Source organism: Pelobates fuscus, chromosome 4 (assembly GCF_036172605.1).
Source record: "Pelobates fuscus isolate aPelFus1 chromosome 4, aPelFus1.pri, whole genome shotgun sequence".
Lineage (NCBI taxonomy): Eukaryota > Metazoa > Chordata > Amphibia > Anura > Pelobatidae > Pelobates > Pelobates fuscus.
The window spans coordinates 13,640,569-13,662,796 of record NC_086320.1 but is presented as its reverse complement, the minus strand read 5'-3'; the positions used below and the strand labels follow the sequence as shown (position 1 = coordinate 13,662,796).

Genomic DNA, 22,228 nt, shown 5'->3' with positions numbered 1-22,228 from the left:
TGCCTCGTGGGCCATAACTGGATATCGCTGGCGTAGCTGTCTGTCAGTAAGGCTGCCTTGTCATTGTGGTGGCATCAGCCACAGATGGTACAGTTAGAGCACAATGCCAGCAGAATTTAAAGTGTAGAAAACATGCCATTTATAGTGGAATTTGCTTCATTGTAATGCCTGCAGCCAGTGTGTTTGGATTGTGCAATTGCAATGGTGGCAGTTCCGCAGCTACAGATCGGGAATGTGGGGCCCAGGACCGCTGGGCACATGACAACCATCATGATGGCGATCCAGGCTGTCACTAGGACTTCCTGGGTTCGGTCCTGCAAAGATTGACTCAAAGTATCTCTATCAAAAGATGCTGATTGGTGCAGCATGGTGATATGTTGAGCATGCACACAGCCCGCCCAATACTTCCTTAGGGGGAAGCATTGAATTGGTTGAAATTGTCAGTATTGATAATCTCAGCCGAGCAGGTGAAGCAGCAGAACCGAGCGCACCAGGAGAAATAAGGTAAGTTTAACTCTTTCTGTAACGCTCCCAGGGAACCCATAACTTGTATTTCTAATGCTATAGTTTTCCTTTAGATCACATTGTTTCCAGATTTATTGATAAATTCACATACAAAGTGATGTTTTATGTTACAATTTGTTTAATGAAGTTTCACATGTTTGGTTACAGTTTACGAACCATTTAACATTCACAGAGAATTCTTCAGCAGGGCTAAGATTAGTCCGGCGGTCAAAGCCAGGATGGTGACTCCAGATTTAATGCTGGTGGCGCCGCTTGTGTTGCACAGGTCAGTGTTGCAGCAAGAAACAGAACCGGAGACCAAGGAGGAGGACCCAGCACTCACAGCCGTACAGGCCGCCGCACACGTCTTAGTGATTGAAGCAAATGATACGCCACCTGCAGTACAGAGAGAAAGACATTTTATTGGCAATTACTTACTACAAGACTGACAAAGGAACGTGCTGTGATGAGGGAACGTGCTGTCATGAGGGAACGTGCTGTAATAAGGGAACGTGCTGTAATAAGGGAACGTGCTGTAATAAGGGAATGTGCTGTGATGAGGGAACGTGCTGTAATAAGGGAACGTGCTGTGATGAGGGAGCGTGCTGTGATAAGGGAACGTGCTGTAATGAGGGAACGTGCTGTAATGAGTGAACGTGCTGTAATGAGGGAACGTGCTGTAATGAGGGAACGTGCTGTGATGAGGGAACGTGCTGTCATGAGGGAACGTGCTGTGATGAGGGAACGTGCTGTAATAAGGGAACGTGCTGTAATGAGGGAACGTGCTGTAATAAGGGAATGTGCTGTGATGAGGGAACGTGCTGTGATAAGGGAACGTGCTGTGATGAGGGAACATGCTGTAATAAGGGAACGTGCTGTGATAAGGGAGCGTGCTGTGATAAGGGAACGTGCTGTAATAAGGGAACGTGCTGTAATAAGGGAACGTGCTGTAATAAGGGAACGTGCTGTGATGAGGGAGCGTGCTGTGTTAAGGGAACGTGCTGTAATAAGGGAACGTGCTGTGATGAGGGAACGTGCTGTAATAAGGGAACGTGCTGTGATAAGGGAACGTGCTGTAATAAGGGAACATGCTGTGATGAGGGAACATGCTGTAATAAGGGAACGTGCTGTGATAAGGGAACGTGCTGTGATGAGGGAGCGTGCTGTGATAAGGGAACGTGCTGTGATGAGGGAACGTGCTGTGATAAGGGAACGTGCTGTAATGAGGGAACATGCTGTGATGAGGGAACGTGCTGTAATAAGGGAACGTGCTGTAATAAGGGAATGTGCTCTGATGAGGGAACGTGCTGCGATGGGGAAACGTTCTGTAATAAGGGAACATGCTGTGATGAGGGAACGTGAAGGGATGTGGGAACGTGCTGTAATAAGGGAACGTGCTGTGATGAGGGAATGTGCTGTGATGAGGGAACGTGCTGTGATGGGGGAACGTGCTGTGATGAGGGAACGTGAAGGGATGAGGGAACGTGCTGTGATGAGGGAACGTGCTGTGATGAGGGAACGTGCTGTAATAAGGGAACGTGCTGTTATGGGGGAACGTGCTGTGATGAGGGAACGTGCTGTAATAAGGGAACGTGCTGTGATGAGGGAACGTGCTGTAATAAGGGAACATGCTGTAATAAGGGAACGTGCTGTGATGAGGGAACCTGCCGTGATAAGGGAACGTGCTGTAATAAGAGAACGTGCTGTGATGGGGGAACGTGCTGTAATAAGGGAACATGCTTTCATAAGGGAACGTGCTGTGATAAGGGAACGTGCCGTGATGAGGGAACGTGCCGTGATGAGGGAACGTGCTGTGATAAGGGAACGTGCCGTGATGAGGGAACGTGCTGCGATGAGGGAACGTGCTTTGATGAGGGAACCTGCCGTGATAAGGGAACGTGCCGTGATGAGGGAACGTGCTGTGACTTTTTCAATGTTACTGTATACATACAGGGCTCTCAGACTCCAACTACCATTCTGATGGTTTTTTTAACAGATAAAACAGGCCATATAAACCTTACTCTAATTATCTGTAATTAGCGAATTGGCAGCCCCTGTATCTAAACCGCCTGCAGGGTCATTCCTTATAATCAGCCTAAATAAAAACATCATTGTCTGTGCATTGACCACCTGTATGAATTATCTCAACCTAGTTACAAAACGGCAGGATTTGAAATGGAGTGCAAGCTCTGTTGGTAAATTTAAAGTGCAATGTTCAACAAACACATTTTTAGGATAAGCTCTGCAAGTCCCCACCTCTTCTGACAGGGGCCTTCATAGATTTCCATGAAGGAGACAGTGGTTGAACAGCACGTATACTTGGTCCCGATTATAGCTCCATTAATGATCGAAATAAATCATGAGTGAACCGACATTTAAACTGCTATCATTTCCTCCAGCGGTATTATAACGTGTATTTCCCACAATACTCTCCTCTACCCTTTATTTTATTAAAGTTTATTTATGCATGTTTTCTAAATCATTCGTTATCTAGTTCAGGGCCAGATTAAGAGCCCAGTGGGCCTGGTGCTGACAATTATGACGGGCCCAATTACAGAATGATATCGACCAAAAACAGTAAAACACTCCCAAGCGTCACGTATCTGATGGAGATGGTGCTGGAGAGAAAGAAAAAAGCAGCTATAAGAAAACAAACACTCTATGCTAATCTCTCTCTAATTTATGTTTTCATCTTTCAAGTAAATCCATAACCCCCAACAGCAGTGTCCAATCAAGCAGGAAGTCAATGGGCACGGTAAAAGGGTGTGCCACTGACACAAATCACGTAACCTGCCAAAAGGGGCGAACATGCCCAAAAAGAGGACACGTCTGCACAAAGAATTAGAAGGCCAACCTGGCATGAATGCATGTCAGGCTACCTGCCAATCAGGGGAGGGCTGGCAGCCTTAGGCCTGGGGGGCAAAACCAGTCAAGTGGCCCATTGCGCCACCCCCCCATGTGACATCACAATGCCCCACCCATATGATCTGCCATATGAACTAACGCCAGTGCTGCACACAGTGTGTGTTTACATTAAAAAGCCTGCAGGGACCAGCTATAGACACCAGAACCACTTCATTAAGCTATAGTGTCCCTTTAATGTGAGGTAAATTATAGATTAGTGTCACTAATAATATACTAGATTGCCTACTTACAATTGGATGAGGATGATGATGGGCTGCAGTTTGGCTCCACTGGTCTGGTGTAGAACAGGACCTCTGGAGGCTGTTTGCAACTGTGGTCACAAAATTCAACGTTCTGGGAGAATTGGAAGCAGCTCCATTTTTTGGGGGCCTCTTACACAGCTCAAGGTCTGGGCTCCAGTGCCTGACGGTGAGTATGCCCATAAGGCCCACTCATAAGTCCACTTATATGTTCCACCCACCCATGAGCTCGCTCACAGGGAGTGGAGTGTGTAGGGGATGTGTTATGTGTTATCTAATATGTGTGCTTATGGTATGTAGTGTATAGGGATACCAGTTTGTGCAGGTGATGCAGTGTGTTTGTGTGTAGTGGAACAGTGTGTATTTGTGTATAAGGGATGTATTATGTGTTTCTGGTTGTGTGTGAGGGATGCATTGTGTGAATCTGTGTTTGTATGCATAAGGGATGCAAGGTGTGTGTCTGTATGTGTGTGCATTGAGTGTAAGAGATGCATTGTGTTTCTGTGTGTATGTAAGAAAAACAGTGTGTGTGTTTGCATGTGTGTGTAAGGGTTTGCAGTGTATGTTTCTGTGTATGTGTGCAAATGATGCATTGTCTTTGTGTGTAAGGGTTGCATTGTGTGTGTGTGTGTAATGGATGCATTGTGTGTTTCTCTGTGTGTAAGGGAAGCCTGTTCTGTTTCTGTGTATGTATAGGGATGCATTGTGTGTTTCTGTGTATGTATAGGGATGCATTGTGTGTTTCTGTGTATGTATAGGGATGCATTGTGTGTTTCTGTGTATGTATAGGGATGCATTGTGTGTGTGTGTGTGTGCGCGTAGTGTTAAAGAGCTCCCTGTCTTGCCCCCTGTCCTATAGAGCTGTCCCTTCTGTCCCTTAGAGCTCTCCCCTGCCCCTTTGTGGTCTCTCCTCTCCCCCACCCTCCCCTAGCGGTCTCTTCTCACACTCACCCACCCTCCCTGTGCTCTTCTCATCCCCCCTCCACCCTCCCTGTGTTCTTCTCACTCCTCCCTCTGTGTGTTCTCACCCCCCCCTGTGTTCTTCTTACCATCCCTCCTCCCTGTGTTCTTCTTACTCCCCCCCTTGTTCTTCTTACCCCCTTCTTCTTATTACTCCCTTCTTCTTCTTACCCCCCTTCTTCTTCTTACCCCCCTTCTTCTTTTTACTCCCCCCTCTTCTTCTTACTCCCCCTTCTTCTTCTTACCCCCTCTTCTAATTACTCCCCACTCTTGTTCTTACTCCCCCCTTCTTCTTCTTACCCCCCTCTTTTTCTTATCTCCCCTTCTTCTTACTCCCCCCTCTTATTATCCCCCCTCCCCTCTTCTTACTCCCTCTCTTCCCTCTTCTTACTCCCTCTCTTCCCTCTTCTTACTCCCCCCGCCCCTCTTACTCCCCCCGCCCCTCTTACTCCCCCCTCCCCTCTTCTTACTCCCCCTCCCCTCTTCTTACTCCCCCCCCTCTTCTTACTACCCCCTTCTTCTTACTCTCCCCCCCTCCTTCCCCTCCCCTCTTCTTACTCTCCCCCCCTCCTTCCCCTCCCCTCTTCTTACTCTCCCCCCCTCCCTCCCCTCTTCTTACTCTCCCCCCTCCCTCCCCTCTTCTTACTCTCCCCCCTCCCTCCCCTCTTCTTACTCTCCCCCCTCCCTCCCCTCTTCTTACTCTCCCCCCCCTCCCTCCCCTCTTCTTACTCTCCCCCCTCCCTCCCCTCTTCATACTCTCCCCCCCTCCCCTCTTCTTACTCTCCCCCCCCTCCCCTCTTCTTACTCTCCCCCCCCTCCCCTCTTCTTACTCTCCCCCCCTCCCTCCCCTCTTCTTACTCTCCCCCTCCCTCCCCTCTTCTTACTCTCCCCCCCTCCCTCCCCTCTTCTTACTCTCCCCCCCTCCCCTCTTCTTACTCCCCCCCCCTCCCTCCCCTCTTTTTACTCTCCCCCCCCCCCCCCTTCTTCTTACCCCCTCCCCTGTAGGTGGCCGAGCTGCACTCCGGTCCGCGGTCCCGGCCGGAGTGATAGGAAGGTGCTCAGTGTGCACCTTCCTGTCAGTCCGGCCGGGTACAGGAAACAGAAACTCCTGTTCCGCGCGGAACAGGAGTTTCTGTTTCCTGTACCCGGCCGGACTGACAGGAAGTGCACACTCAGTGTGCACCTTCCCATCACTCCGGCCGGGACCGCGGACCGGAGTGCAGCTCGGCCACCTACAGGGGAGGGGAGGGGAGGGAGGGAAAAGCTGCTGCAGCCGTCTGAGCGCTCTTTACAGAGCGCTCGGCGGCTGCAGCATTTAAAGGGCCGGCCCACCGCGGCCGGTCCTAAAAGAATTTCGGGCGGCCTGGGGGGCAATTGCCTCCCTGCCCCCCGGCCCAGCCCGCCCCTGCTGCCAATCATGCAGCTGGCCAACTAAGGGCATACTATGCAGGCAGCACCCTGAGCTTGGCATAAATGCATCTAATGATGCGCTCGCTCAGCGCTTTCTAAGGACTGTCCCCTAGCAATCGCTGGTCCACTTGTCTCCTTACCTTCTTACTAGCAGGCAGAAGCTCCTGGTATATAGTCTGGGACAGAGAAAAGCTGTATGTAGTGAGTGTAGAAGAAAGGGAACATGCCATAGTGTTAGAGAGACCAAAGTCAGCATTACCTTAAAGGATCACTATAGGGTCAGGAACACAAACATGAATTAATGACCCTATAGTGTTAACACCACCATCTAGCCCCCCTAGGCCCATCATGCCTCCATAAATATAGCAAAATCTTACTATATTCAAGCCTGAAGCTGTAACTCTGCATGCTGTTTGCCTCATAAAAAAGCAGTCTGCTGACATCATTAGAAGTGGTGGCCCGATCCAATCACAGGATTGGCTGAGACTGACAAAGAGTCAGGTCAGAGCCAGCATGATTCAAACACAGCCCTGGCCAATCAGCATCTCCTTAGAGAGATGAATTGAATTAATGAATCTCTATGAGGAAAGTTCAGTGTCTGCATGCAAAGGGAGGAGACACTGAATGTTTGGATGCATTTTAGGCAACCATGACACAGGAAGGATCTGTAACAGCCATCTGAGGAGTGGCCAGTGAAGTTATCACTAGGCTGTAATGTAAAGACTGCATTTTCTCTGAAAAGACAGTGTTTACAGCAAAAAGCCTGACAGTAATGATTATACTCACCAGAACAAGTTCAATAAGCTGCAGTTGTTCTGGTGACTATAGTGTCCCTTTAACTATATTCACTGTCAGCCTGTCCACACAAGTTTTATTTCCATGCATCCCTCTTAAGTTTCCATACTTAAGTAAGAGTATGTGAAAAGTAGTTAGGGTTGCCACCTTTCTTGGAAAAAACATACCGGCCTTACTAATTTGCATAATTAAATATGTATGGGTGACATCACATGATGTAAATCACAAGGAGTGACATAAGAGAAAATGCTGTAAAATCACCAAAAAACTACTTAGTTTGATTCTGCTGTATAGATGGATTCCTCCCAGTGCCCCCCATGTCTCCCATTGCCCTCATGACTCAGTGCCCCCATGTGTTGATAACTCCAGGTCTCAGTGTTCCTATGTATCAGTGTCTCATTGCCCCATGTCTCCCAGTGTCCCCTAGTGTCGTGTCCCCAGGTCTCCCAGTGATCCTATGTATCACAGTGTCTCAATGCCCTATGTATCCCTGTGTCCCCATGTATCCCAGGGTCCCCATGTCACTAGGACACTAGGAAGATGGGGAGACCTGGGGACACGGGGAGACCTAGGGACATGGAGAGACCAGTGACACTGGGAGACTCTGGCTGGGACACATGGGGACACTGGGAAAATAGGGGACACTTGAAGACATGGGGACGCAGACACCAGGGACACAGACACTAGAGACACTGGCTGGGGGACATGGGGACATTGAGACATGGGGACACTGAGACACCATGGCCACAGACACCAGGGACACTAGCTTGGAGACATTGAGACACTTGAGGCACTGGGAGACATGGAGGCACTAGGAGACATGGAGACAGTGAGACACTGGCAGACTGGGGGCACTGGGAGACTAGGGGTCACTGGGAGACTAGGCACACTGTGTCCCCATGTGTCTGTGTCATAATGTCTCCCAATGTCCCTTAGTGTCTCAGTGTCTGCCATAATGTCTCCCAGTGTCCCTTAGTGCCTCAGTGTATGTCTCCTTCCATCCTTTCCCCCATTCCTTACTTAGCTGAGCTGTAGGCTGTCTCTGCAGGGTGGGTGTTGCTGTCTGGACTCTCTGTAGCTGCACCCCTGCAGATCAGTGAGTAGAGATAGGCAGGGAGGGATATACTGGAACTTCCTATCCCTGCCTGTCTCCACATACAGCGACCCCTACTGGCCAGTGCTGGTATTGCAGAGTAATCTCTTGTTTATACTGAGAAAAATACCAGCATTTGTATTGCCAGTATCACTGCAATATTGGCACCAGCCAGGCAGCCTCAAATACTGGCTGTGCCAATAAAATAAAAGAAAGGTGGAATCCCTAAGAGTAGTGTGTGTGTGTGTGAAAAAAAAAATGTAAAAAAAAAAAAAAAATTTTTTTTTTTTTTTTTTTTAAATCAATGGGCCTATTCCATGGGCCTGGGCCTGGAGCTGCAGCTCCATCAGCCCCTATGTTAATCCGGCCCTGATCTAGTTACTGTATCATGTTGAAGAAGGCTTTCTGTAAAGATAGGTGTTTAGGATCTTACCAACTCCAGCTGAGGCCGACGTTGTCATGCAGTACGTCTGACCAGTGGTGCAGTTAGTGGTTGTGGTAATACAGTTGGCATTTGAGGTCTGGCCCGTACACGTATAGCATTGTAAAGACATAGCTGTGAACAGAGGAGAAGTGATGTCATTAAATGTTTAAAGTAAATTGTGTCACTCTGGTGAAAACAAAATAAATCTCTTGCCGTGTGACTTTACCGTTTACAGTGTCGGACACTGAATCTGAATGACAAACTCAACCAAAGAAAAACCCAGTGAAAACATTGATGGCAGCAGTCAAAACAGCAAAAGCAGGAGCACGGAGAGCATGTTATGTGATCCGATAAACCGCCAAACTCAAGTGAGCTATTTATTTGTATTTTTATTTGTATTTTATACCTGTTTCTCCTGCTGGACATTTATATGAGGATTACCATATTCTACAGCGATGGGACAAACAGATTTGTACTGATGGGCCTTTTTATACCTTTTACACTGTAAGTGCAACCATTAAAAGCTGATTTATACTTTACTACAGTGCTATACTATGCCAATGTTTTATCTTTTTCATGTAATATTCATCACTCCAATCGTGAAGAAGTCATGAGAAACCACTTATTTGATGAGCCTGAAAATCACTTCAATTTTGTGAGTGCAACATATTAACAAGGGGCAATTTGTGTTTTTACGTTAATCCCCTATGAGCGTATTTTCTTTTATTTTATAGGTTTAGGTATATCCTGTTTTGTCTAAAGTTGTATTGAGGATTGAGCAGAATCCTTTTGCTATACCTATACCTGTCTAAAAAGGAAGTAATTATCTTTTTTTTTTATTTTATTTTTACGCACTGCACCTGGGTGGTCTAAAACCTGTATTGTTAGACTGCAAGCTCGTTTGAGCAGGGCCTTCAGCTACCTATGGTTCCTGTGTCACTGTGTAATAAATTGGTTCTGTCACTTTATAGGTTTTGCTTTAAAACTACGTTGCAATAAATATTTGTCCCTCTATTTCTCCTAGTTTTTGTTTTTTTCCTTCGTATTTAGTTATACAGAAGAAAAAGTGGGGACTATTTTCTCGGAGGGAGCGAGATCTTTGTCAATATGTGATATTAGACGGTACACAATCAAAGTTCCATTTCAGCTGCTAAACTAATTTATTATTATTATTATTATTATTATTATTATTTTCGTAATTTACCCACAACAATCCATCTGTCAAAAATATCCTGTAAAATGGCAAAGAAGAGAATTCCCAAAGAGAGCAGAATATAATGGAGATGCCCAGATATTCAGATCCAGCACAAGGAAGAAAAAATAATAAAAATAATAAATATAATAAATATGATAAAAGCAATTGACAAAGAAGGGAATGCCATCATTGAGATATAAAGTGGGTGAGGATTAAAAACGGAAATAAATAAAAACCATGACAGTGCCACTTTAACCGGCGGCCAGGTAAATAGCGAAAAAAGGGCTGGTTACAGAATAGACATGTTAATCAATCCTATCATTATTAATCCACTAATTAACCCACCAAATCGTCATCCTAGAACTCAGTCACAAATCAATAATGCAAAGACACGTTCAACTTCACTGACGCAATATCTACATAAACAACTAATGGCAGTCAATGAAGTGAGAAATCTTCCCCTGAGTCCCCCGTGCCTTTTTACCTGTCCCAATGCAGAGTGTGGTGAGCACCACGATAATCTTAATGGTATCCATGATCGCTTCGAAGGAACAAGTGGTACCATGCAGTCAGGCTGCTCCGTATTTAAGGGATTCTGTGTTTGGGAAGTCTGGTTTCTATGAAGACGGCTGATTAGTGTTGTTAGAAGGAACATATTGAATTTCAACACGTTCTCTATTCTAAACACTCATTGTCACAGAAGCTGTCCACCAAACTTCAGGTGTAATTTTCAAACCCCATTGTTCACCTATGTCTTGGGGCAATTTTTTTCTGGAAGAACAAGTTTTTTTCCTAAGTTATGGGATTGTCACGTTACATGCACTTGGTACATCATGGGCTTCCAGTAACAAAAACTACAATAAACAACTTGCCTTCAAACAAAGCCACGCACCGAGCACCATGACCTCTGCAGCTTATGTTCTAGAATATTCAAGATATCTTTAATTATCATATATTTTTCTACTTGCTAATAGAGAAATAAAAAGCAAAATTTGCTAAAAAAATAAAATAAAAAAAATAAGATAAAAACTATTCAGTAGAGAAAATAGAAAAAACAAACCCATCATTATTGTCAGCCAGTGGAGGAAGCTTTATGTGATATCCGCCATGGTAGGAGCTAGTCAGGCCCTGGGGAAATAGCGCAGCTAAGCGGACAAGGGCACACTACACACACTACACCTCAAACACTGCCCCCCCTACACACACTACAGACACTGCCCCACAAACACTGCCCCACAAACACTGCCCCTATACACACACTACAGACACTGCCCCACAAACACTGCCCCCATACACACACTGCACACCCATACACACACTGCCCCCCATACAAACACTGCACACCCATACACACACTGCCCCACAAACACGGCCCCCCATACACACACTACACACACTGCCCCACAAACACTGCACCCCATGCACACACTACACACACTGCCCCCATACACACACTGCACACCCATACACACACTGCCCCCATACACACACTACACACACTGCCCCCCATACACACACTGCACACCCATACACACACTGCCCCCATACACACACTACAAACACTGCCCCCCTTACACATACTACACACACTGCCCTACAAACACTGCCCCCCATATACACACTGCCCCAAACACACACACACTGCAACTCTCACACACACTGCCACCCTCACACACACACACACACTGCAGCTCTCTCACACACACACTGCCACACACATACACTGCCCCCTAACACACACACTGCAACCCTGACATACACTGCCACCCTCACACACACACACACACACTGCACCTTTAACACACACTTCACCCCTAACACATACCACTGCTTCTATGCCCTATATCCCAGCAGACCACAGGTAAGTTGTCAAACTGTTCTTAAACGGTTTGACTACTTACTCTGGGATGGGATCCTGGCACTACTGGCACCATAACTACTACACTGAGCTGTAGTGGTTATTGTGCCTGGATTTTTTCATTAAATAATCTACAAGTGCCCCTCCCGAGATCAGGCTCTGGATCCGCCACTGGCTCCCACATTTTGGAGTTGCGGCAATGTTTTAGTTGTGGGATAATCACACACTAGTGTTAGTTACACTGAGAGCCACTAGATGGTGCTTTCACAGTAAGGACAGAGTCAGACTTCGTGATGGCGTTCAGTGTCATCACGCATTGCATCCTATTATGTTGCTTCCAATGTTTGTCAGAGAAGCCTTCGATTCAATGGTTTTCTGTAAGAAGTATTTGATTAGCAGAGAGCAGCAAATGCCGCACATGTCCTTTTTGTCCACATTGCCTCTCTATGAGAAGCATCAGACAGCCTGAGAAATTAGTAAGACATCAGCAAGCTTTCTAATGAAAAAGGAGGCGGATTGGGCGGCTGGAGAGACTGGCAGCCAAACTAAAGCCAAATCTGATCGGAACCTGATCACATCTGCACCAATCAGCCGGATGCATCTGAACCCTATAAAGTAAAGGATTCAGAATATTCATAAAACACTGATTTAAAAAAATTCAGGACCGATCGCATCCAGCAGTTGCACATTATTGTTATTGTTATTATAATTATTGACCTTTATATAGCGCCAACGTATTCTGCAGTGCATTACAATTTATTATTATCCACATGCTTTTTGTAAGCGATGGATAATGTGAAGTACTATTTGCAGCCAGTGGACGGACAGCTAAGAGTCCTATGGCAGTTAATTATGTGGTCACTGGCCAGTGCTTGCTAGCCAGCACCGTTAAAAATATATATATATAAAAAAAGAGAAAAATACAGTCAAAAACTAGAATGAACAAATGGAGACAAAAGAGATAGAGAGAGGGGAGGGGAAAAAATAAATATAAACTGATGGAAAACTAACAAGAAATATAACCCGTACATTGTATACCGTGAATCTGCTGTTACATTTCTGGAAGTGTGATTTGAGCGAGAAGTATTGTTAAACACTAGAACCCGAACTGTTCTTTATAATACGAACACTTTATTAACCCATCAGCTCTGTGATGTACAGAATATTCACAGTTTGTGGTATTGCCATGTGTTTACTTTACATAAAATGTCTGTCAACAATATCTTACATTTTATCTTAAATAAACGGAATACACTGAACTTCTGATAAGCTATCAGTATGGACCTTGATGTATTATGTTTGCTATTTGTAATGATTTACATAGTTACGTAGTTCCATCGGCTGAGAAGAGACGTACGTCCATTAAGTTCAGCCTTTCTCACATCTGGATTTGCAGTTGTTCCAAATTAAGGCAAAAAAAAAAAAAACCCCAGTTTGAAGTGCTTCACATTTGCAATCAAACTAAGGAAAAAATCCTTCTTGACGCAGAATGGCAATCAGATCTCTTCACTATTCTCGCAGTTACCCGACTAATTAAAAATGATATCCCTGTATGTTATGTTTTTGCAAGTATTCATCAAATTGCTGTTTAAACATTTATACAGACTCTGATAAAACCACCTCTTCAGGCAGAGAATTCCATATCCTTATTGCTCTTACTATAAAAAAAATCTAAATGTGTGGCCTTGTGTCCTATGTATAGCCCTGTTTATGAATAGATTTCCACATAAAAGGTTTGTATTGGCCCGAATATATTTGTATAAAGTTATCATATCCCCTCTGAGGCACCATTTTTCCAGAACAGGTGCCCAAAATTGCACAGTATATTCAAGGTGTGGTCTTACACAGCGATTTATAAAGAGGGAATATTATATTTCCATATCCTTAATTCACTACCATTTAGGGTGTAAGTTGCTTGTGCATTCTTGATCCCGAAGTGCATAACTTTACATTATGTACACTATATTTCATCTGCCATTTAAGTGCGCAGTCCACCAATCTATCTAAATCTCTCTGAAGCAATGTAATATTCTGCTTATACTTCTAATTAATAGTTATATTTATAAATAAATGACAAATGAATTAACCCCTTAACGACGAGTGACGGATCTGGTCCGTCACAGAGAGAGACCCTTAATGACGAGTGAAGGACCAGATCCGTCACGCAGTAAAATTAACCCCACATCGCGGCGATTGCGGGGTTAATGGTGCTCCAGTCTGCCTCTGTATTAGAGGCAGACCGGGAGCACCCGATCGGGCTGTCCCAGCACCGGTGCTCGCTCTGACAGGCTTGAGGATTAACTTTTATTTATTTTTTAACCCTCAGGGGTTCGATTTATTTAATTAATTAATTTAAATATTTTATAATGATATATTTTGCTAGCTGGGTGGGAGTTATGGGAAAATGGGGAATTTACTGTTAGTGCTGCTTACTGCTAGTTGGGGGTTAATGCTAAAAAAAAAAAAAAGCTTAGAAAAATGTTAAATCTGTAAAAAAAAAAGTTTTAAGAAAGTTTAGGAAAGTTTTAAAAAAATTAATAAGCAAAACAAAAGTTTAAAAACTAGTTTTAAATAGAAAAAAAAGTTTTAAAAAGTAAAAAAATACATTTAAAAAGGCTCATTATCACTACACCTGGAACAAACTAGAGAAAAAATGATCCCACGCTAAGGTTCAAAATATGCCTTTTGAATTACCCCAGGGTGTATTCTTTAATAAATAGTATGTGTTTGTGGGGAAGTTTCAATAACCAACTGTCTAAACTACTCCAAATTGGAACATGGACACAGCGTAAAACGTCAAAGAAAAAAACTGAATGGCTGCGTCTCAAATGTGCCCCTTCAACATCCACATATACCTGGCAAAGGTACATACGGGGGTATTGCTGTACTCAGACAACATAGCTGAGCAACATCTGAAGTATTATACAGTCGTAGCACACATAAGGTTTGCAAAATATACTGTGCAAACTCACTTTGTGTGTCAAAAAGGCAGAAAAAACGCTTATTACCACTACACTTGGTATAAGCTAGCGGAAAAATTATCCCACGCTAAGGTTCAAAATATGCCTTTTGAAATACCCTGGGATGTATTCTTTAAGAAATGGTATGGCTTTATGGGGTATTTGGATTATATAGCCTGGTAAAATACTCTAAAATGGGACATGGGCACAGCGTAAACATTTTAAGTTTGAAAAGAACTGGAATGACTGTGTCCTAAATGTGCCCCTCCGATGTCCATATATACCTGGCAAAGGTACATACGGGGGTATTGCTGTACTCAGCCGACATAGCTGAGCAACATCTGAAGTATTATACATTCGTAGCACACATAAGGTTTGCAATATATACTGTGCAAACTCACTTTGTGTGTCATAAAGGCAGAAAAAACGCTTATTACCACTACACTCTACAAAAAGCGTTCCATAGGGCCTCCACTCAAGATAGAAGTTCTAGTCTCCACTCTCAAAAATTTCCTCCATCTAATCAACTCATTAGGTGTGTTGGGACTTTTGATAAACAATGGAAACCCATAAAAGAAATATTTTCGCATAATTGACCTATCTTGCAATACGACACTGACTTAAAACCTGAATCAGTTCAATATCCCAACATCACAGCACGTAGATCTAGGAATTTGAGGGATTTTTTGGTACACAGCCATCTGGAGAAAGTAAGTGGCCCAAAAAGTTGGCTCAATGCACCTATGGGAATCCATAAGTGTGGGCACTGCAAGGCTTGCCCTTTCATAAATCAGTCCAAATCCGTCAAGTGTACCAAAACCCAAAAGGAATTCCAAATTAAACATTTCATAAATTGCAGTACCACACGTGACATATATGTCATCACATGCTCATGTGGTAAGCAGTACATCGGTAAAACTTACCAAGAACTTAGGAGACGAACTCTACAACACGTGAACTCAGTGAAAAATCCTAATTTAAGCACCCCCGTAGCAAATCATGTACGGAATTTTCATGACGGCAATCCTAATCATCTTTCTTTTCAGGATTTGGAAAGAGTGATTCTTAATTCCAGAAAAGGGAACTATAACCGAATACTTCTCCAAAAAGAATCCAGATGGATTTATGAATTTAAAACCCTAGCCCCAGAAGGTTTGAATGAAGAATTACATTTTACCCCTTTTATACATTCACAGTAAAGGTTCCACTTCTGTTTTTTTTTTCAATTGGGTACTTTGTACCAACACCCTTTTACTACCAGTATTATGTTATGGATTTGCACCAATGGACTACATTTCCCTCTTTTTTCGCTGGAATCCAGACGCACCCTTCATCTTTCCAGCCTTGTGTTTAAGAGCTTTTCTGGGAAACTTCCACCTTATCTGAGCAGAATGCTCTCCTCAGCTGTTCCCACCTCCTATAACCTCCAATCCAGTACCAGCACTTTATTTAGTCTACCTCAATACAAAAAGAAAGCAGCCTGATCCTCCTTCTCCTACAGAGCGCCGCGATTGTGGAACGACCTCCCGCACACTTTAAAATCTTCCCCAAGCCTAAAGTCCTTTAAGAGATCCCTCTCTACAAACCTCAAAACAGAATGCACATGCAATGGGTGATTATATATTTCCTACCTGTTCTATGTTAAATTTTGTATTTATTGTATATTAATATTGTTTTTGTATTTTATTGTACCCTAATGTAACAATGCAATGATTTGTGGACCCAGGACATACTTGAAAAACGAGAGAAATCTCAATGTATCTTTCCTGGTAAAATATTATATAAATAAAATAATACTGCCAGTCAAATATAAGCACATATATCTCACACACAGTCAATACAACCATTAAAAATATCACACACAACCAGCACATAGCTTACATATCGCATACAGCCATCACGCCTCTCACACTAAATCCCCTATCCCTAAACACTACACCCCTTTACACACACTATTCATGAATGAAGGGGTATGATTTTTTTGCACAAGTCGTCTAAAGGCCGAAGGCCGGCCCTGAATGGGTGTAACTGTTTTTTAAAGGTTTGAATAAAGTGCAGTTGAGATTTGGAGTAAAATTTAGGTTATTTTTTTTTAAATTCGGATTGTGATGCATCTTAAAACCAGTGTGAAAAAGAAATGCATATTTTTTGAGGATTAGTAATAAGACAGATAATTGCTTTGAGAAATCACAGACACCAAAGCAGATGGAAATAGAAAATATATTTGCATTTAGATAGATATAGTTAAATAGATAGATACCTTTCATTATTGAAAGTTTACCAAAAATCTACAGATCGGCATACTGTGTCCTAAATTCCTATTCTTTAACATTACATCTCAAACTGTTTGTGAATATTCCAATATACAAAGTAACAATAAATAACAAGCACAGCCCCCACACCCTGAGTGCTGGTACTTTGCCGTCAGTGCACAACGTCAGCCTGACCCGACATCAGTCAATGTAAAAAGTTTTATAAATGTTTAATGTGACATTAAAGAGTGAGCCCGGTTTGGGGCTGTCACTTTGCCTAATGAATTTATCATTACCATTTAATTACATGTTAAATCCCATTAAATGGCATTAAGCCCAGTACAGTGTGCGCTGCAATGAAATTATTATTATTATTATTGGCATTTACATAGGGCCAACTCATTCCGCAGCGCATCACAGTATTATAAAGGGGGTATTTTACCAATAAATGAGACAATTACAAAATGTCACAGGAACAATAGGTTGATAAAAACAAATATGACTTGACAAGACTCTACAGCAGTGACATTCCATCTACGTCATACTGAATAATCTACCTCATGGGCCATAACTAACCCTCTGCCTTTTGTGCCATATCTAACCCTCTACCTCGTGGGCCTTAACTAACCCTATACCTTGTTGGCCAATGGCCATAACTAACCCTCTGACTTGTGGGTCATAAATAACTCTCTACCTTGTGGCCCATAACTAACCCCCACCTCGTTGGCCATAACCAAACCTATACCTCGTGAGTCCTAACCTAACCTATACCTTGTGAGCCATAACCAAACCTATATCTTGTGGGCCATAACTAACTCTCTGCCTCGTTGGTCATAACTAGCCCTATACCTCGTGGTCCATAACTAACCCTATACCTCGTGGTCCATAACTAACCTCTAACTTGTGTGCCATAACTAACCCTCTACCTCGTGGGCCATAACTAACCCTCTACCTCGTAAGCCATAACCAATCCTATACCTTGTGGGCCATAACTGTCACGACTACTAGTGTGGTCCAGCACGCAGAAACTATGTAAACATATACATAGACAAGAAAAGGAAAAAAAAGGACAGAGCGTAAACCAGACCTTAGAATGGCCGGACTGATACGCTAGAGACAGAGAATGGTCAAAAGGAAAGCCGAGGTCAAGGAAGCCAGAAAATACACAATACCGTTTACACAAGCCAAGTCAGGGAAACCAGAATTCAGAATAACCAGGGAAAAGCCAAGATCAGGATACCAGGACATCAGATTCACAAATATAAAGCACTCTCAGGAAACCAGGAACAGGAAACCACGACAGGGCAAGGTACTGGAGTGAGTTAGGGAGTTAAATATCCCTCTCAAAGGTCTGATTGGTCAGAGGGCGACCTCTGACCCCAGAACGTGCGTGCGCGTTGACGTCGTGACGTCACGCGCACGTCAGTATAAACTTGGGGGGCGGAGCTAAGTTTAGGCGCGACCACGCGATCAGCGCCATTTTGGATCCGGTCGAGACGGTCGGAGGATGCGGAGAAGCGGCTGTCGGCTCGCCGGTGAGCAGGTAAGCTTTTGCCGTCGGCTAGACTGTGCCGGTCGGGCACAGCTTTGCCACGCGGCGAGCCGGCAACCGCAACAATAACTAACCCTCTGCCTTGTGGGCCATAACTAACTGTATACCTCGTGCGGGGGGGTAACTAACCCTCTACCGCGTGGGCCATAACTAACCCTATACCTCATGGGCCATAACTAACCCTTTACCTCGTGGGCCATAACAAACCCATTGCTTTGTGGGCCATAACTAACCCACTCAGAGGCGGCTCTCTAATTAGGCGGTTTAGGCGGCCGCCTAAGGCCTCGCGCTGTGTGGGGCCTCGCGGCCGCCTAAACCGCCATAGGGCAGACTGACATGTCGGGTCCTTAAGGACCCGACACAGGAGGGGGCCCGGCGGCTTCCCCTGTATGCCGCCGGGTGCGAGGCCCCTCCTGTCAGTCTGACCGGGAGAGCCAGCCTTCAGTCTGCAGCTCCGCCGGGTGTGAGCTGCAGACTGAAGTGTCCCGCGATCTCTAGCCAATCAGAGCGTTGCTGCGGGTTACCACGGCAACGCTCTGACTGAAGATCGCGAGACCTTCACCATGTGGTCTGCAGCTCTGCATCCGGCAGAGCTGCAGATCGCAGAGCCCACTGGACCACCAGGGAGTCTGATTGCCATCACTGGACCACCAGGGAGTCTGACTGCCACCACTGGACCACCAGGGAGTCTGACTGCCACCACTGGACCACCAGGGAAAAAGGTACCTGCCACCCACCCTGTCACCCCCCTCACCCAGTCACCCCATCTGCCGCCCTGCCACCCCACCTGTCACCCCCCTCACCCAGTCACCCCATCTGCCACCCCACCTGTCACCCCCTCACCCAGTCACCCCATCTGCCACCCCACCTGTCACCCCCCTCACCCAGTCACCCCATCTGCCACCCTGCCACCCCATCTGCCACCCCCTCACCCAGTCACCCCATCTGCCACCCTGCCACCCCACCTGTAACCCCCCTCACCCAGTCACCCCATCTGTCACCCCCTCACCCTGTCACCCCATCTGCCACCCCCTCACCCTGTCACCCCATCTGTCACCCCCACACCCCATCTGTCACCCTGTCACCTCACCAGTCACCCTGCCACCCCATCTGCCACCCCCTCACCCTGTCACCCCACCCTTCCACCCCCTCACCCAGTCACACCATCTGTCACCATGCCACCCCATCTGCCACCCCACCTGTCACCCCCTCACCCTGTCACCCCATTTGCCACCCTGCTACCACCCTCACCCAGTCACCCCATCTGTCACCCTGCCACCCACCTGTCACCCCCCTCACCCTGTCACCCCATCTGCCACCCCCTCACCCAGTCACCCCATCTGTAACCCAGCCACCCCACCTGTCACCCCACCTATCACCCCCTCACCCTGTCACCCCATCTGCCACCCCACCTGTCACCCCCTCACCCAGTCACGCCACCCTGCCACCCCACCTGTCACCCCCCTCACCCAGTCACCCCATCTGCCACCCTGCCACCCCACCTGTCACCCCCCCTCACCCAGTCACCCCATCTGCCACCCTGCCACCCCATCTGCCACCCCCTCACCCAGTCACCCCATCTGCCACCCTGCCACCCCACCTGTAACCCCCCTCACCCAGTCACCCCATCTGTCACCCCCTCACCCTGTCACCCCATCTGCCACCCCCTCACCCTGCCACCTCACCTGTCACCCCCTCTCCCTGTCACCCCATCTGCCACCCCCTCACCCTGTCACCCCATCTGTCACCCCATCTGCCACCCCCTCACCCAGTCACCCCATGCCACCCTGTCACCCTGTAACCCCCTCACCCTGTCACCCCATCTGTCACCCTGCCACCTCACCTGTCACCCCCTCTCCCTGTCACCCCATCTGCCACCCCCTCACCCTGTCACCCCATCTTCCACCCCCTCACCCTGTCACCCCATCTTCCACCCCCTCACCCTGTCACCCCATCTGCCACCCCCTCACCCAGTCACCCCATCTGTCACCCTGTCACCTCACCAGTCACCCTGCCACCCCAACTGCCAACCCCTCACCCAGTCACACCATCTGTCACCATGCCACCCCATCTGCCACCCCACCTGTCACCCCCTCACCCTGTCACCCCATTTGCCACCCTGCCACCACCCTCACCCAGTCACCCCATCTGTCACCCTGCCACCCCACCTGTTACCCCCCTCACCCTGTCACCCCATCTGCCACCCCCTCACCCAGTCACCCCACCTGTCACCCCACCTATCACCGCCTCACCCTGTCACCCCACCTATCACCCCCTCACCCTGTCACCCCATCTGCCACCCCCTCACCCTGTCGCCCCATCTGCCACATCTCTCACCCAGTCACCCCATCTGTCACCCAGACACCCCCACCTGTCACCCCCCCTCACTCAGCCACCCCACCTGTCACCCCCCTCACTCAGCCACCCCACTTGTCACTCTCCCCACCCAGCCAAAGCACCTGTCACCCTCCTAAACCAGTCACACCACCTCACACTGTCACCTCCCTCCCCCTGCCACACATCTGTCACCCCCTCACTTTGTCACCCCCCTCACCCTGCCACCCCACCTGTCACCCCCTCACTTTGTCACCCCCTGTCACCCCCTCTGACCATGCCAACCCCCTGTCACCTCCTCTCACCATGTCACCCCCTCTTACTCTGTCACTCACCCTGTAACCCCCCACTGTCACCCCCCTTACGCTGTCACCTCACCCTGTCACCCCCCCTCACCCTACCACCCCACCTGTCACCCCCCTCACCTTGTCACACCACTCACCCTGCAACCACCCCACTAGTCACCCCATCTGCCACCCCCTCACCCAGTCACCCCATCTGTAACCCTGTCACCCCCCTCACTCAGCCACCCCACCTATCACCCACTCACCCTGTCACCCCATCTGCCACCCCCTCACCCTGTTCCCGATCTGCCACCCCCCTCACCCAGTCACCTCATCTGTCACCCAGACACCCCACCTGTCACCCCCTCACTCAACCACCCCACCTGTCACCCCCTCACCCAACCACCCCACCTGTCACCCTCCTAAACCAGTCACACCACCTCACACTGTCACCTCCCTCCCCCTGCCACCCACCTGTCACCCCTCACTTTGTCACCCCCCTCACCCTGCCCCCTCACTTTGTCACCCCCTCACCCTGCCACCCCCCTGTCACCTCCTCTCACCATGCCAACCCCCTGTCACCTCCTCTCACCATGTCACCCCCTCTTACTCTGTCACCCACCCTGTGACCCTCCCACTGTCACCCCCTTACGCTGTCACCTCACCCTGTCACCCCCCCTCACCCTACCACCCCACCTGTCACCCCCTCACCCTGCAACCACCCCACCTGTCACCCCATCTGCCACCCCCTCACCCTGTCACCCCATCTGCCACCCCCTCACCCAGTCACCCCGTCTGTAACTCTGTCACACCCCTCACTCAGCCACCCCACCTATCACCCCCTTACCCTGTCACCCCATCTGCCACCCTGCCACCCCCTCACCCTGTTGCCCCATCTGCCACCCCCCTCACCCAGTTACCCCATCTGTCACTCAGCCACCCCACCTGTCACCCCTCCTCACTTAGCCACCCCACCTGCCACTCTCCCCACCCAGCCACCCTACCTGTCACCCTCCTAACCCAGTCACACCACCTCACACTGTCACCTCCCTCCCCCTGCCACCCACCTGTCACTCCTCTCTCACCCTGCCACCCCACCTGTCACCCCCTCACTTTGTCACCCCCCTCACCCTGCCACCCCACCTGTCACCCCCTCTCACCATGTCACCCCCTCTTACTCTGTCACCCACCCTGTGACCCCCCCACTGTCACCCCCCTTACGCTGTCACCTCATCCTGTCACCCTACCTCACCCTACCACCCCACCTGTCACCCCCTCACCCTGTCACCTCCCTCACCCTATCACCCCACCTGTCACCCCTCTCACTCTGCCACCCCACCTATCACCCAGCAAACCCACCTGTCACCCCCTCTCACCCTGCCACCCCACCTGTCACCTTCCTCACCCATTCTCACCATGCCACCCCACCTGTCACCTTCCTCA

General features: G+C 47.6%; 1 protein-coding gene across 1 annotated transcript; it reads right to left on the bottom strand.

Annotated features, from left to right (window-relative positions):
- Nucleotides 1-683: 683 nt before the first annotated feature.
- LOC134607697 (lymphocyte antigen 6E-like) lies at nt 684-10,115 on the bottom strand. The gene is made up of 3 exons (XM_063450239.1): nt 10,030-10,115; nt 8,360-8,482; nt 684-900 (listed from the first exon to the last, which is right to left on the bottom strand). Exons 1-3 carry the CDS (start codon nt 10,079-10,081, stop codon nt 692-694), a joined length of 384 nt encoding a protein of 127 aa, XP_063306309.1. The 5' UTR covers nt 10,082-10,115; the 3' UTR covers nt 684-691.
- Nucleotides 10,116-22,228: the final 12,113 nt, after the last annotated feature.

Excerpts from the sequence above, each read along its gene's own strand:
- LOC134607697 (XM_063450239.1), bottom strand. The coding sequence starts at position 10,081 with ATGGATACCATTAAGATTATCGTGGTGCTCACCACACTCTGCATTGGG. Across the intron at positions 8,483-10,029 it reads CACACTCTGCATTGGGACAG|CTATGTCTTTACAATGCTAT; the intron begins GTAAAAAGGCAC and ends CTCTGTTCACAG. Across the intron at positions 901-8,359 it reads GTCGGCCTCAGCTGGAGTTG|GTGGCGTATCATTTGCTTCA; the intron begins GTAAGATCCTAA and ends TCTGTACTGCAG.